The sequence below is a fragment of the Cydia splendana genome, chromosome 1 (genome assembly GCF_910591565.1).
Source record: "Cydia splendana chromosome 1, ilCydSple1.2, whole genome shotgun sequence".
Lineage (NCBI taxonomy): Eukaryota > Metazoa > Arthropoda > Insecta > Lepidoptera > Tortricidae > Cydia > Cydia splendana.
This window is the reverse complement of record NC_085960.1, coordinates 31,433,204-31,450,425: the sequence shown is the minus strand read 5'-3', so window position 1 is coordinate 31,450,425 and position 17,222 is coordinate 31,433,204. Positions and strand designations below refer to the sequence as shown.

The window sequence follows — 17,222 nt, the reverse complement described above, 5'->3', positions numbered from 1 at the left end:
CTTTTGTGTATGACATTTTCAAATCATTAAACTGACTCGCAGTAAGCTTGCAAAAGGGACATCTTAACTGTGAAAGCGTTCTAGTAATAGCGTTGAGAACTTTGCCATCAATTATACTTAAAGTTAACTCACAAACAAATATGATATGGTGCCCTTCTGAAGTTTCTACAGTAATTGGAGGTAAACTTTTAATTTGCTCTTCTACAGACGCTTTTTCCTCAAGAATAAGATTAGTAGTTTCTTTTCTGTATTGGATGTGGAGAGGCCGACAAAATCTATACGACTGGGGTGTCGGGTTGAGCCAGGCAATAAAATGTTTGTCGATTACCATACGTAAAGGCAGGAAAGTTGTGGCAAAAAGACTACTTTCGTTTTTGGAAATATCTTCGCTTGATCCTGGGAAATGTTGCTTATACAATGATTGGCCTGTGCTTCCGTCGAAACCCCAGGACCCTTCAAATAGGCACGAGACTTCTTGATTGCCTTTCCTATTACAGTATTCGACAAAACTAGCATCACAACTTCGAACAAGTCGTTGAATAGTATGCGCAAGTAAACCATGCAACGAAACTGATGCTTCTATTTCCGACACATATATTTCTTCTGCTGGATAACATGATTTTCTTGCATTTAATAAATCCTGGTAAGGTGGGTAAGCAGGATAACCCCGACTCTTTAAATCTTGTCTCAAAAGTTTATAAGTCTCCACACTCAGTTTTCTGTCTATAATGAAACCTAATGCTTCTTCTGGCGAATAAGGTTTTGTTATCGTAGAAATTTTTTTCAAAACTACAGATGGTTCTTTTGGTGATTTCAGACAAAGTTTTATAACATTTTCTAAATCTTTTGAAGCTTTTGGAGTGATTTTGCTTCCATTGTCTGAAGTAATCGTCGACGCAAAAGATTTTATCACTTTAGCTTGAGGTTCACCTTCCAGGGACTTCATGATCTGTTTTCTAATTTTAAGGTCTTGTTTATAACTTACACTGGGATCATTGGTTGATTTAGAAGATCCCAATGATGACATGCCAGTTGAATTCATGAGCGTTACGTCGGACTGTGTGACGTCCAATGCTGTGGATTCCGGGGGTACTTCAGTACTGCATCCTTCACCGGGTGTATCATTGTTCATGGCAACCGTTTCCAATGGTTGTGAAGTACTGCACATCTCACTGAATGTCGGAAAGCGTGCAATAACCCTCTTAAATTCGAGCGGTATGTCGTCAATGAATTGTTTGTTCAAGAAAACGCCATGCTTGTCTTTGAACCTCTTTTTGTTCCTGTTGCATTTTTTGTAAAAACTCATGGCTTTCCTAAGAAATGGGTGAACAACTAAGCGTAAAAGTGTATCTTCTTCGCTGGGAGAGAGATCTTTAAGGTCTTGACCCATTTCTCTGAAAAGTACGGTAGTCAAATCTGATGATGATAGGTCGTCAGGTGCTCCGTTTTTTTTATATTTTTTACTTTCTGCGTAAAAGCACTCAAAAATATGATATCGCGTACAACCTCCTTGCATATTTGCGGTTACTTCCGGAGTTTGAGAAGTACCGGCTGTGGTGCAGTCCACAGCATCGTTAACCACTCGTCTAACAACAAATAATTTTATTTTCAAACGTATCTAACGTAATCGTGCTAACTAATATTGTTGTACTGAATTAATTATTCAATATAATTTCAATACTTGTCACAAGTGACTCGACACCGTCAATGTCAGATATCGGTTGTTTATACTTGTGATAAGTATAAATGAAAGAGGTTTGCACACAATTAAATGTATTCAAACTTAGCCATTTTGATAATGATGGATAAAATTGTTTTTTTACGATTAGTCGATTTTTAATTAATCACTAGCACTGGTGCACTTTTGCCCCCGTCAATCCAGTGTTCCTGTATTTTTATTTATGTACCTGGAGTATGTCTAAACAATATACAGTTTTGTAATAGAGGAAAATTTTGAATTAATTCTTACTAAAAATTAAAGGTCAAGTTGAGGGTCAACCCTAACACTGTATTTTTAAATTCGATAACTCTCAAACGCCGCGATAGTGGAACTTGATTTTTTTACCAGTGGTAGACCTAGTTAAGAGCAATCTTTTAGTGCTAGTCACAAGTCGCACTTTTGAATTATTTAGGAGTTAAAAAATGAAATAAAAAATCTCTATTTATATGAATTACTCGGTAACCAGAGGGTAAATTCCAAAACTAAGAACTAGAAAATATGCGCCAAAGGCTTCTTTATCGTACTACATTGATTAAAAAGCGACTTCTTCATCAGATACTTTTGTAGAATTTATTTAGTAATTTTTCGATGTCAAGGTCATGAAATATAATTTATTTTTTATAAAAAAAAGTATTTGAAATAGACTTCTGGGTGTTCTAGTCTTGCATTTCAAATGCATTCCTTGATTGATTTATGCAATTAACAGCATAGGGAAATTTTTTGAGGGAAATCGAACACTGTGTGCCGCCTGTATTCATAGTCACGGCTGTAGTCTGATTTAGCCTGTACAACTAACACCTACCTAACAACACCTGAATCGTACATAATTCAATATATCCATCTACCATAGCAAAGCGTAAATAAATAAGAAATAATAAACTCCAAGAACATTACCCTCCTCGTTAGCCGGGCAAAAGAGACAGTTTAACAGAAAAATCGATGTGATTGCCTGTTTTTAGAGCAATTCTTCCCCATTGATTCAGCGATATCCTCGCCGGCCATAAAATAAATCTGGCCATAAATAAAGACGCTAACAAGCGTCTCGGGTTCGCCAAGTGATATTTCTCGGGCTTCGCCATTTTTGTCATAACTCCATTATGCTCGCGAGTGTCGAAACGCGAGACCGTTCTCGTGATTTATTTATGGGGCTTTCTTTATTCATTTATACCGCGTTCTTGCTGTGAACATTTACATGTTTATGTGTATCTACCTACCTTAAAAATCACAATTGATAGTTGAAATAGGTTTAGTTTTGTTACATTGCGTAAAACAAAAGGAGTATTAAAAGTAATATAATAAACTAGCGACCCGCCCTAGCTTCGCACGGGTTTATAAATTATAGACCTAAACCTTCCTCAAGAATCACTCTATTGATAGGTGAAAATCGCATGAAAATCCGTTCAGTAGTTTTTGAGTTTATCGCGAACATACAAACAAACCCACAAACAGACAGACGCGGCGGGGGGGACTTTGTTTTATAAGGTGTAGTAATGTAATCACATATCATCTCAGCCAAGCTGACAGCTGGTGTAAGGAGTGCGGAATCTACGAACATAACTTTAAATAATTGTAATTTAACCTAAGTTTAAGAAGCATGTCAGCCCTGCGTTTATTTATTACATGTTTTATTCAAAGTCTTGGCGTTTGGACGCCATCGGCTTGCCCTTCTGCCCACTCTATTATAATATACCTACCTATCTAAGTGACTGGACTGACTGATGGCAATCAGGCCAAACTTATCTTTAGTTACAGGTTCACCCTTTAATTTAAAAGAATACTACTACCTTGATAAAACTCGTAACACAGTTAGCAAATGTAGCTGAGAGCACAATCAGTAATAATGTCATGACCTTTAAGTAATGACATTACTATTGACAGTGTACTACTGAGTGGAGTGAAATTAAATACCTATTACACACTATGAAAAATTGAATATAAGGAATGTTAAAAATAAATATAACAATATTTATTTACTAACACAAACAAACATAAAAGTAGGTAGAGTTTAATAATATTTGTGTAGTAAAATGGACAAGATTCAGCGAGACTGATATATTTACAAATTGATTAAATTATCCATTTAATTTATTTCATAATTCTTACTGTCAGCGTGTGGACCGCAAATCGCACACAGCGAAGGCTCTTGTTAACTAACTCCATAACTTGCAGAGCAAGTAATGAGCCGGATATAGAGTTGGCTGTTGTTGTGAGACTGGGACTCGGTTTGAGTTCGTTGAGTTTATCGGTGTCATAGATGAGAAAACTGGTTGTTGTAACCAGTGCCTAAAATTGTAATGCTAACGTTCTCTTTTAAAAATAAACTCAAGAACTTCCAGATGTACCTATAATTCGCATAAGATGGAAATATGAATAAAAAAGATTGTTTTAAATAGCACACTGAGCTGCACATCGAGCTTTCAAATTAAAATATTGTTTTTCGAATTCAAGATTTTCAATAGGTATGTATATATTGTCAGAGTTAGAGACTTTTTAACAACATAGGTAATAGACCGGGAGATAGTGACACATTTTACTGGGTCATTTGTACCAGTATGGCGGTTCGTCAGGGGTCTAAGCATGTAATGAAGGAAAGAAAATGCTATGACCATAGCGCTGGTACCGGCGGCCCAATCGCATGGGCGTTAGTCGAACGTGTCGGATAAAATACGAGTGTCGAACGATTTGTACCACAACAATCCTCGTATTATTCGATAGTCCATAAAAAAGAAGTAGGCGGTAGCGTAATGCCATACTTCTCCGGTGTGACTTACAGCCCGCCATACTGAGGCGAACACGTTAATTAAAAAAAAACAATTCAACCATTTGTACCAAGCTAATTTTTGCACAGGTGATCATCGTTGAGCAGTCATTCATGGACATCACCATGCCATACTTTTCGGATGGTTCCAAATGCCCGCCATACCGCCGCAAGGAAGTTAATTTTTTTTTTTTTGCTAAACGTTTTGTACCAGTATTGCATTTAAATTTTTGGAGAGTATTTGATAAAATGTGACCGTTATTATAATTGCCATACTTATAGTAGGGGGAAAAAGTGCTGCCATACTTGAAAAACTTATTTAATCGACACGTTTCAAAAATACGACTATACAATACGTAAAATAATTTTTTACAGCATGGCATCATCATATTATGTTTGATTGGATACAATTATACCTAAAAATAAATTATTCCGGATTATAACTACGGGGCGGACGACTGTGAGACTTAAGCCAAGACTTAAAAAATAAAAAAAAATTTGACGATTTGTACCAGTATGGCATTTGGATTTTTGGAAATTAGGTGATGCAATGTGACCATTATTGTATTTGCCATACTTCTAATAGGGGGAAAAAGGGGCACCATACTTGAAAAAGTTGATATTTCGACGGGTTTTCAAAGTACAAGACATAAACGTCAGATAAACGTCATTCCATAGATATGGTTGACAAGTCGTTGACCATTGGCCGCCTTTTTTCGACAGAGGGGAACGCCTGTTAATGACCACTCCGTTGGTTATATTCTCTAAGGACCTGAAGTATTACCAATTCAATACGAACTTTTCTACCTCAAAATAGTTATAATTCAATATTAATTCATGGGACAGCTTTTTAGAAGACTGATTATTTAAAATAAGCATTTAAATATTGTATTTTTAATTAGTAGTAATTTATTTACTTATGTGCATTCTTCCGCCGATAAATATATTTACTATTAATAAAACGTTTCATTTTACTGGCAACACAGTGGTAGATTTGATGTAATTTAATGGTGAATGGAGGTTTACAGCACGATGAGCCGAGATCTCTATGATTCGAGAAATCGTTCGAGCGGTGGTAGCCGTACAATATTATTCAACATAATATATAGTTATAAGACAAGATTGCCGCCACCTACGTCTTTGAAATTTTGGATTTATATTCGGTAAAACTTAAACTTTCAGGAAAAATTAGTGCCATACTGGTACAAATCGTCAAAAATACGAATAAAATCTTACAATAAAAAAAAAATATTGTGCACATTTGCCACCTCCTACAGGTATGGCATTATGAGATTTCTATTTATGATCACACAGAAAGTGTTGAAAAAATAATTCAAGATGGTACAAATCGTTTAGCAATAAAAAAAAAATTAACTCCCTTGCGGCGGTATGGCGGGCATTTGGAACCATCCGAAAAGTATGGCATGGTGATGTCCATGAATGGCTGCTCGACGATGATCACCTGTGCAAAAATTAGCTTGGTACAAATGGTTGAATTGTTTTTTTTTAATTAACGTGTTCGCCTCAGTATGGCGGGCTGTAAGTCACACCGGAGAAGTATGGCATTACGCTACCGCCTACTTCTTTTTTATGGACTATCGAATAATACGAGGATTGTTGTGGTACAAATCGTTCGACACTCGTATTTTATCCGACACGTTCGACTAACGCCCATGCGATTGGGCCGCCGGTACCAGCGCTATGGTCATAGCATTTTCTTTCCTTCATTACATGCTTAGACCCCTGACGAACCGCCATACTGGTACAAATGACCCAGTAAAATGTGTCACTATCTCCCGGTCTATAATGATATTTAAAAATAAACCTGTCTTAAAATTCTGGTTAGTAAAGTGCACATTAAAATAGGGACTTGCTGTGTAGACATTCATTCGTAAGGGTTATTCCCACTAGTTACCACCAAGTTCTTACCAGTGGTAACTACTGGGAATTTTTTTCCCACCTTTTACCACTGGTAATATATAATAGTTACCACCAACTCGGCTTGGTGGTAACTACTGGGAATTTTTATTCCCAGTAGTTACCACTGGTAAAAGGTGGGATTTTTTTTCCCAGTAGTTACCACTGGTAAAAGGTGGGATTTTTTTTCCCAGTAGTTACCACCAAAATATTGTTAGAATTCAATACTAATAAAAACAGTATAAATAGTATAGTATAAATGTATATAGCGTGCTGTAATAAATAATTATTGTGTCAGTTAGTGATTCAGTAAACTGCTTTAAAAGTTATCAAAAATATGAACACAGTTTTACCGGTATAAGTGTAAAAACTAAAATAGGAGAGTCTCATTCGAGTTCAGTAGAAATTAACTTATTATCCGGATTAAATTTACCTTATTAACTGTAAATTGAATTACATGTTTATATAAACGAACAAACAAATCAGTCAAAAACCGACAGAACTGGTTTCGTTTTATTATTTACAGCTACTTCATTTCGTTCTATTATAACACGCAGAGCTGGAATATTTAGGTATTCATAATTTGTAACCAGGCTAAATAACTTAAGGCCATGGTTGTTATTAAAACCGCTTAAGGCGCGCTTCGGATGGGCTGACTGCTCGGACTAACCAGCATAGGCTCGCATTCCAATTACGCTCGGGTAGTACATCGCTCGGTCATGTTACGCTGGTTGGCTCGATTGCTTAAACACCCACGCTAGCGGGATGGTAATAACACTCTACCAGAGGGGCATCAGTACTATTTCGTACACTTTTTTTTTTGTATTTATTTTTTATTATTTTGGCAAATATGTTTATTGGAAGAACTAGTGGTGGCAGATATGTAATTAATATTTTTGATCACTTTTAAAGCAGTTTACTGAATCACTAACTGACACAATAATTATTTATTACAGCACGCTATATTTATACTATACTATTTATACTGTTTTTATTAGTATTGAATTCTACCAATATTTTGGGGGTAACTACTGGGAAAAAAAAATCCCACCTTTTACCAGTGGTAACTACTGGGAATAAAAATTCCCTGTAGTTACCTCCAAGCCGAGTTGGTGGTAACTACTGGGATAACCAGTGGTAAAAGGTGGGAAAAAAATTCCCAGTAGTTACCACTGGTAAGAACTTGGTTGTAACTAGTGGGAATAACCCATTCGTAACGGTGTATGCGTACTTTATGATTGTGAACAACGCCATTTTTTGTTGGATTTAATATTATTTTGGATAAAAACTAAGTGCTTATTCTGGATATTAACGGTTGTAAATTTTGACACTATTAAGGTGAATAACACATATAATATATGATAATAAAATTAATATGACATGTTTCAGTAATTTTTCTATGTATACTCATCGTTATGAAATGAAAACTAAGTATAGGTACTAATGTAGGTACAAAGTCATAAAACCATAACTCAACCCTCACATCAGAAATCAAAAGCCGAAACTGTACATCCAAAAGTTGAACTGATTATCTATGTCTCCCCCTTTGTTCCGCTAATGCACCACCGGGGCCGTCATTACGCGACGCGACGCGACGCGTAATTACTGTTTTGTCATACCCGTTAATGGATATAGTTATTAAGGCATTTAACTTTGTCGCTGTAATCACTGGTTTTAATACACTGGCTGATCGATCAGGGAGTCCGTTTGGGGTAAAGAGCTAAGTTGGACTTGTTTTGAAACTTATATGTAGCGGAGAAGACGTTTCTTTGACGGTAGAGTAGGCTATAATAAGTTTTTAATTAACTTGCAATATTTGTACGGATAAGTTTTCTTAATTTATATACCCCGTAGGTGGCAAAATCAATGGACGCCTGCAACTCTCTTTAATTTTTACATCCAATTTTCGACCACTTATTTTCTTACGTATGCGCGGAAATTTGGCATATCATGTTGACATCGTACTAATCAAATGATGAAGATCAAAGACGGTATTGGAGATAAAATAGCCTACCACTTTCATTTTAATCTCTTTAAATTTGCCTCAATGAGTACTAAGAGTAGGTGACTCTTGAAAGAAAATCACGATAAAAGCTTGTATCAGAAAATTATTTCTATTTCTTTTCTTATTCACATTGTCTATTTATACCTTGCAGGTATTACGTGCTCAAAGAAACAAACTCTTCCATTGCCATTATCAGAAGTAGAACTATTTTCATCACGGCGATAGCTGGACAATACGGGGCGTCATTGGGCCCACGCTAGTCGCTAACTTTAGTTAGCCGCTAACTTCGTTAATAGACCCACTCTCGGTATGCTCCCAGTTCCGAGCCTCTTGAGAACATTCTTGGTAACTGCCATTGTTTATATACTTAATAATGAATTAGTGGGAATATCGAATAATGATAGTAATTTTGTGATATTTAAGTGTAAGGATTCTTGATGTAATATGATAATCAATTAGTAAGCCAGTCAAAAATAAAACTTAACGGTTATAAACTGAAGAAAAGGTCGTTAAATATTATTCAGAATTAGAAGTGTTTAAGTATTTTTGCCAAATGACTTATGGGCCAAGATAACCACGGAGTGGGTGGCCCCGTGAGTCGAAGCGGGGATCCGGCAGACCTCGTCGGCGATGGCGGGATAACTTAGACTCCTTTTTGAGAGACTGGCCAGATGCAGCTAAAAATCGGGAGGAGTGGAAGAAGAGAGGGGAGGCCTTTGCCCAGCAGTGGGACACAATAGGCTCGCAATAATAATAAATAATCAGTATTTTTTATTTTTAGAGATGATTTCAAATACCGTAAAAATTTACACAAATAACCTATTACAGATTCCTTAAGCTTCGTATCACAAAACCGGCAAAGTAGAATGTCGTTCAAAACGATGACAATAACTGACTGAGATCTTAAGATTGAAAAATAAGTATTTATACATAGGTACATATTTAACGCAGAATTACTTAAACTTTATAGTCAGTCTTCAACCATAAACACCCAGAATGCAGATTTCTTAACCCAGAACACTCGAGAACAGAATAAAGCGTCGTGCAGGTTCCGCCGAGATCCTGGCGGAGACGTGAAGAGCGGGGAGATCACAATATGCACTCGAACGCTGAATACTACAGGGAGGTACGCGACTTCTTCGCTAATTAAAGTAATTAATTAAACAAGGGAGTAGTGCCCATTGTGTTAACTCGTAGTTTACGTATCATCTGAGGAATGTATACCTATGTCGCTTAGCACCACCGACATCATCCAGGGTAAGCCTAACCCGGGGTTAAACGTTAACCCAGTGTCGAATTGTACTGGTAACCAATAACCATTGTAGCTCCAGGTTTAACCGGTTAACCCCGGGTTAGTGGGCTAACCCTGGATGGTGCAAGTGGCGCTTAGTGATATATTTTTTTGATAGGTGTGTTTCAAATGACGGAAAATGTCAACCTTATAACCTTATTTATTAATTAAATTTACTTTTGTAGTCCAAAGTTTAGAATTTTGTGTTAGTGCGTACAGGAAATTAACTATTACAAACCTCAAAAAACAGCAGATTTTTTTTCCACTTTGATTAGTTCCTTCTGATCCTTAAATATTAATTAAAGTCCATATTTGCCTTAGTGTAGTTTGCAAAGTTACGAAGAAATTTTATATGTTTTTCAATACCGTTACCTATATCTAAAATAAACCTCAATAAAACAGGACTGAATAAAACTATTACTACATATATTACGACAAAAGTAATAACTTATTCGAGTCCTTCGCTACATATCAAATCTACTTGGCGTGATATGAGAGGTTCGAGAATCAAGTTATATATATATGAACATGTTTAGAAATATTGTATTATTGTGCTGAATCGAGATATATCAAATATTGTCTGAGCTCTCAAAGCTTTATTAAAATATTTATTATTTTGTAACTCGTGTTTTGTTAGAACATGTTTGTTACCTATATTATATTGTCCCAACAATCACGTAATATTTATTTTCATTTCATAATAAAATGCAGCCCTGTTTCACTTACGTAGGTCCCTGTATGTTATCAATAAAATTTATCTTATTATAACTTCCTTATTTTTTAATTCGGCATAATCTGAATAAAACAATTCGTAATACCTATCAACACAAATTATAACAAGATATAATAAATATTTGTATTAGTTTGTTCAGAATCCGGCCCTTGCTGCGGGGGTAGCTATTACACCCCATAAAACCACCCTCTCTAATTGATTTACAATTGTCGGTTAAATTTGTTTCCCGACTCCCCCGATCGGCGATGCACCAGTTATTTAGATGAGGCGCGATGGCCAAATAAAAAATAAATTTAATACGACTTTTAGCGTGTAAACAGGTTAGCGGGAGCATCAGTCATGAAACATAATTGAACTTTTGATTTATGAAGAATAAAATACCAAAAAGCTTGGGTAATACTAAGTAACCCCGGGTAAACCTAAGTTTACTTAATATTCTGGCACGTACATGGGACTTAATTTAATTAAACTAAAGTTTACCTGGGTATACCTAGTATTACCCATGCCTTTTGGGTAAAGCCCGAAAATTAAATCAACTTTTACACCATTACCCAGCCAGTGTTGAGCAGACCTAGGTGTGTATGGGTAAACCCCGAATACAGATTAATGTTGTTTAAATTTTCGGACTTTACCCAAAAGGATTGGATAATACTAGTTATACCCGGGTAAACATAAGTTTCACCAACCCTCTAACATTACCCGTAACATATATATTTTAACGTGATACCTAGTGAAATATATCCTTTTATTGTTATAATATAAGTATGACTATCTTAGAGGAAACTACTTTTACCTAGTTGTTCTCTCAACTAGCATACGTGCCTAATTTTTATGTTGTCTGAATGTCATTATTTTGTTAGTAGGATATTTACTTTAAATGTAATTAAATAAAAAATATATTGTTAGATAGAAATGAGCGATGATCGTAAATGTTATTTTTACATTGTCGTATAACGCCTTGCCAGAGCGGGAGGCGATACTATATAACCTTATCAATCTAGCTAGTGTGTGAGAGGTAGCCATCAACTACCTCTTACAATCCGTTAATAGAAGGTTTTACAAGTGCAAATATAGTTTATTTAATAAGATAATTTACAAACATCACATCAAAATAAAATGACAATCAAGCAAACATGTAATGTAACATTCATCGGTGTGAATTCATTTTTCCACTGACAAAAGTAATAAGCGCGGCTATCTGTCCGCGTCCCTTTTGGGCGGTAATGAATCGACGCATAAAGGGCATAACCAAGTGGAAACGAAGGATACGGGGTGTCAGCCCTAGCGACGGTATGGGACAATAGGGTTTGATTCTTAACTGCGAATCTATAGATACATTAAACATAATACATAGTTGTAATGGCTCTTATAAACATTAAGTAACTAACTAGATTAAGAAAGAATCTAGTTATTTAGAAATAAATATTTTTGAAAAATGATCCTGTAATTAGAAGAGTCGTCACATTCGTAGTCATACTAATATTTTTTTGAGTATTTATTGTAATGATCGTAATCTATACAATTACGTATCTAGTCAAGCTTAGGGACACATTATTTTGGAGCTTAGTATGTGGAGGCAGTTTTCAATGCTAAATTCGTCACATAAAGAGCATATTTAGCGGAGTGGAAACGTCAGAGTGACAACCCTAGTAACTGTTAATGGGACAATGGGTTACTATTATTGCCTAAGTAAACTGCTAGTGCTAATCACTAGGGTTACCTACTCAGATCATATAAGTTTATGATTCTTGAATGAATAAACAGTTAGGTAATTAGCGCAATTTTTACCATAGGTACTTACTTCCTTTTTCTTTTACAGCGTTACAGAAAGCGTTAAGTTTACAGCATATTTGCAATTTAAGCATTAATTTCATTGCTTAATTTTAATGTTGACATTGTGTTTGTGTGATGACACTGATGACAGTAGCTATTTATTTAATACTTTATATTAATGCCTTACACTTTCATATATTTTTTGTGCATTACATAAAATACGATCAAAGAGCAGTTATCGACAGTTAAGCAGCGTCTATCGCAGGTGCAAATAAATGCAGGATTAAAATCTAGCGTCGACGGCGACGGGGTGTGTGGGTGACTTAACAATGTAGTAATTGAGATTTGTCGGCGCTCAGGTGCTGGCGTATCGAACAGTATCATAATAGCATATTAATCGAATGGATTTTTAATATACTCAAAAGCTTTTCTCAGTTAACAATTAAAATTCTCGTTGGGTGTGTTTAGTTGGTGAAGGTCGTCAAACTTGAGTAGGCAAGGCAGTTAATTTTCGTTGAGATGATTCAAATAACAAATGAAGGATGACTCACGTTAGAGGGTCAAACAGATCACTGTGTTATGTCTTTCCTGTAGACATACACAAGAGTTAAGGGCTATAAAGGTTAATTTTCTTATTTAACCCTTATCCACGTGAAAAGGTCCTCCTTTTATTTAAGGCGCTCTTATACTCGAGTTTTACGTTTTCAAGGGGGTGAAGCAGACGCGTGGTAGATCGGGCAGGCGGGCGCCCCGCGCGGCGCACCGCACCATTCCCGCGCAGCACGTCTACGTCCTTATTCTGACGACATCGGTATTCTGAATTGTCAGTTCCGGGATTTTTAGTTCGGCAATTAATATTGAATAAGATTTATTAGTAAATTCGAATTTTGATGAGTACTTAATGAAATTAAAAACCGGACAAGTGCGAGTCGGACTCGCCCACTGAGCCCACCGAGGGTTCCGTACTTTTTAGTATTTGTTGTTACAGCGGCAACAGAAATACATCATCTATCTATCTATCACGGTTCGTGAGATACAGCCTGGTGACAGACGGACGGACGAACGGACGGACAGCGGAGTCTTACTAATAGGGTTCCGTTTTACCGTTTGGGTAGGGAATCCTAAACATGGTAGGTAAGACGGTGAGTGTACCTAAATAATTATTAATTATATACAATATGAGTGTATACTTGACTGATCATGTTTTTGTAAAAATCGATTTCGACTGGCAAAACATATTATTTTTTGGCAACCGGGTTTTTTAACCTAATTAGACCCCGCTGAATCCGAAATTGCCGGTTGCTTGATCGAATTCTTGACTGGAAGTGAGATAGTTGATATTAAAGGTCCCTTTTTTTAGTTTTTCGTAAATAACTCTTAAACGGTGGCGCATAGCAAAAAATTTTCTCAAACATAAATAATCTGCATAAAATTGCCTACAAGAAAGATTCCGTACAATTGTTCGCTAGGATCAATATTCAAAGAGATATTAAGGCGGGAAAGTTAATTATAATCACTTTCATAGCAAAAACAAATTTTACACAAATAATAAACATAGAATTTCCTACAAGAAACATGTAGCACACTTTTCGCTAGGATCAATATTTAAAAAGACAAAGCATCCGGTAAGTCAATTATAATCAATTTTAAATTCCCTTTTTAGTTTTTTGTAAATAACTCGTAAACAGTGTCCCATAGCAAAATAGGTTTTTATGAATAAATAATCTCCATAAAATTTTCTGCAAAAAACATCTGAACACTTTTCCGCGATCAGAGACATGGAGGCCAATCCAAACTTACATTCTGACACAAAATAATAATTTACTTAACGTTCGCGAGTGCAATTCCCTCTTACTTGTCGGTACATACATGTACTGGCGCGAGCGGGAAGCATGGGCGAATAATAGATATCATTTTGATGTCAAAGTGTGTGTTTGAATTGGCCTCATGATAGCTCTTTAATTTAACTCAGAGGTAGTTATGTGGCGGTTCTCTCGTGGGAGTTAGCGTGGTTTGACAATAAATGTTTAGTCTTAAGTTTAAGCACGTTTAAGTATAAAATTTTTACATCATCATAAACCACACCGTAGTCCATAATAACTTCTTATTAACAGTCGTGAGTAAGTGGTAGAAAGTCGTTGATATTTTTCGAAAAGTATTACAACTACAATGCGTATATGCGCTCTGTTTGGGACGCACACTGAGGCCATTAAGCGCTGAGATTGAATTAGCAGTGTCGTCGCATGTCGCACGTCGCATTGTTTGCAATCTAATCGCCGCGACACGACAGCTCACGGGAGACTAATTTCGTTAAAAAGGAATATCCATGACGCTGGGCGGGGTAGTGAGCACTTATTTTGCTTTTATGTTTCGTTTAAGGATGTTTTGCAAACAGTGAGATTTTAGCTCACGCTAACATAATATGTGGTAAGGTGGTGGTACTAATAGTGCTCGACATGCTAATGCCCAATAGATGACACCCTGCTGTCAGCTCTATTGAAAATGACTTAAGTTTCAAGATGACATGTACTGGGACCGCGTCGAGCACCAGTACCACCACCGTTCGAATATTTGAGAGCCATGATAACTATAAGCATAAATGTTTTCTGATGGTGCTTGCCTATTTTAGAAATTATTTAAAAATATAGCCTTTGTCACACGATACATAATAAAAACCGGACAAGTGCGAGTTGGACTCGCCCACCGAGGGTTCCGTACTTTTTAGTATTTGTTATTATAACGGCAACAGAATCGGAAACAGAACATCATCTGTGAAAATTTCAACTGTCCTAGCTAGACAGACAGACAGACAGACAGACAGACAGACAGACGGACAGTGGAGTCTTAGTAATAGGGTCCCGTTATTACTCTTTGGGTACGGAACCCTAAAAATGAATAAAATAACACAGGTCTAGTACTTTCGATGCTATCGTGAGTGTGTTACACTGTAGCACCTTTGTCACTCGGGTGACATTATATAGCCTACATTTTATTCGGCTTCCAATAAGGATGACATATTATTGTGTAAATCTGTACCTAATCGGATTATAATTTTTAAAGCATTTTACTTACGTATTGTAAGTGAATCTTTATATAAATGTCTAATGGAGTGATTTTCTTTGTTCCAGGAACAGCCAGTATGAAAACTTTCATGTGGACCAGAAGGGCTACGATCAGATGTACGACGGGGAGGACCTGGAAACACCACCTTCACCCGATCGGCCCCCGCCACGACATATAGGTAGGTAGTTTTAAGTATCGAATATTTCTCTAAAGAAAAAAAAACAGCTTTATTAATACATATAGGAAAGACTTCTGTACTCTCAAATATTGTACTAGCCACGAGTGGTAAAGGAAACTTTAGACCGTATGTCTAATTTTCCGCTTTCATCCCTAATTCGCCGTTTTCATCAGGTTGAGCTAATGACTGTGTTTAGTCCTGTTTATTCTTATAACATGTCGTAGGCTTACTTTCAGACCAATCTAAGGATTTCAATTGGAAGAAGTCCAGACAATTGAGTTTTGTGGCCCTGATCGTGTATTTGTATCGCTTATTGAGCGCGGGCGAAACAGAGTGACCATGATTATTATGATTCAAGACAGCAATACGTAATTAGTGGGACTCCACTAGTATTGGGATTGGGCCCCATACTCTTCTCTTTCCGAACAAGTCTGTTCAACAAGTCAAGTCTGTCGAACAGACTTGTTCGGAAAGAGATGAGTCGTGGAATGTATGGGGCCCAATCCCAATACTCTTCTCTTTCCGAACAGCAATTATTATTCTGCATTGTAAGCTGTTATTATATTGCATAGCTTGAGCAGTAGGTTTAATCTGTATAAATTAGATTGCTTGTCCTTCCTTAAAACGATACATTTTGTTAAAGATAAGTACATCAAAGCGGAGCTGCCATGCCTGAGCGCGCGCTACACGGTGGCGCTGCTCGCCTGCTTCGGCTTCAGCATCATGTTCGGCATGCGCTGCAACATGAGCATGGCCAAGCTCAAGATGACAGAGAAGCATAATGTGAGTCCATGTTACACATAGCAGTTTTTTCTAAGGCACATAGACACGTCATAACACGAACGTTGAACATCAAACATCAAACATCAACATTTATTCAGCAAATAGGCCACAAGGGCACTTTTACACGTCATCATTGAATTTACAGACATCAAGCGGCGTCAAAGAAGACACGCCATTCAACTGGACGGTAGAAGTAGAAGCCTCCATCGATTCGTCCTACTTCTTCGGCTACTTCATCACGCAGCTGCCGGGTGGTTTCCTGGCGTCCATGTACCCGGCCAACAGGATCTTTGGGGCGGCCATTGTGGCGTCAGCCATCTTCAACATGGCTATCCCTGGCGCCATGGCTGTGGGGCCGACTGCAGTCGTCTTATTGAAGGTCGCGCAGGGATTTGTTGAGGTGAGGTTCTTTTTATTTTTGATACAGTGGTTTAAGTATACTGTAAGCATCAGTATGCGGCATCACAATGTGTAGATAATCCGATGTTTTTATTTTGTTTTAAATGTGATTTTATCGAGAAATTCGAGAGAATCGTTCGAATTTAATTTTTGAAAGGAAACAGTTAAAGGTACATGCTAATAAAAATAGTTTTTTTTTTAACTAGCGGCAATCTGACGAACTCTCACATTTTGCATTAATTAATGGGGTACTACAAAAGTCAATATACTTTTCAGTATTATATTTAATGCAAAGCAAAATGCCAAGCTTCGTAATATTAAAAACATTAAGTAATGGGACTTTAAACTGTTCTGTCTATTTTATTTGAGTCACCGAAAAATAGGACAAACGATTCGGTATAAAACACATCGTGTAACACATATTACTGATACCATTTAATAATAGAACAAAGAGGGTGAAGATGAACATGTAACAAGTAAAACGTCATACGTTTAAAATTTTGAACATTTGGCATTGGTCGGATCGTGCCATCGCATGATGAGGCCTATTACAAAGGCTCCGAATTTCGAGGGCCCGTCGATCGTTCCGCTCGTCACGTTTG

At 36.8% G+C, this 17,222-nt stretch overlaps 2 protein-coding genes across 4 annotated transcripts in view; one reads left to right on the top strand and one right to left on the bottom strand.

The window, feature by feature from the left end:
- The window catches only part of LOC134793253 (vesicular glutamate transporter 1), a 79,130-nt gene that overhangs the window by 49,223 nt on the left and 12,685 nt on the right, over positions 1-17,222 (top strand). For all 3 annotated transcript variants that reach the window (XM_063764836.1, XM_063764821.1, XM_063764828.1), the window contains 3 exons: positions 15,326-15,438; positions 16,082-16,221; positions 16,367-16,621. In XM_063764836.1, coding sequence (XP_063620906.1) covers positions 15,326-15,438; positions 16,082-16,221; positions 16,367-16,621 — 508 coding nt within the window. The remainder of the gene's footprint in view (positions 1-15,325; positions 15,439-16,081; positions 16,222-16,366; positions 16,622-17,222) is intronic.
- LOC134793230 (lysine-specific demethylase 5-like) overlaps positions 15,457-17,222 on the bottom strand; it is a 317,932-nt gene continuing 316,166 nt past the window's right edge. The window contains exon 2 of the transcript XR_010144520.1: positions 15,457-15,467. The gene's annotated coding sequence lies outside the window, so the exon portion shown is untranslated. The remainder of the gene's footprint in view (positions 15,468-17,222) is intronic.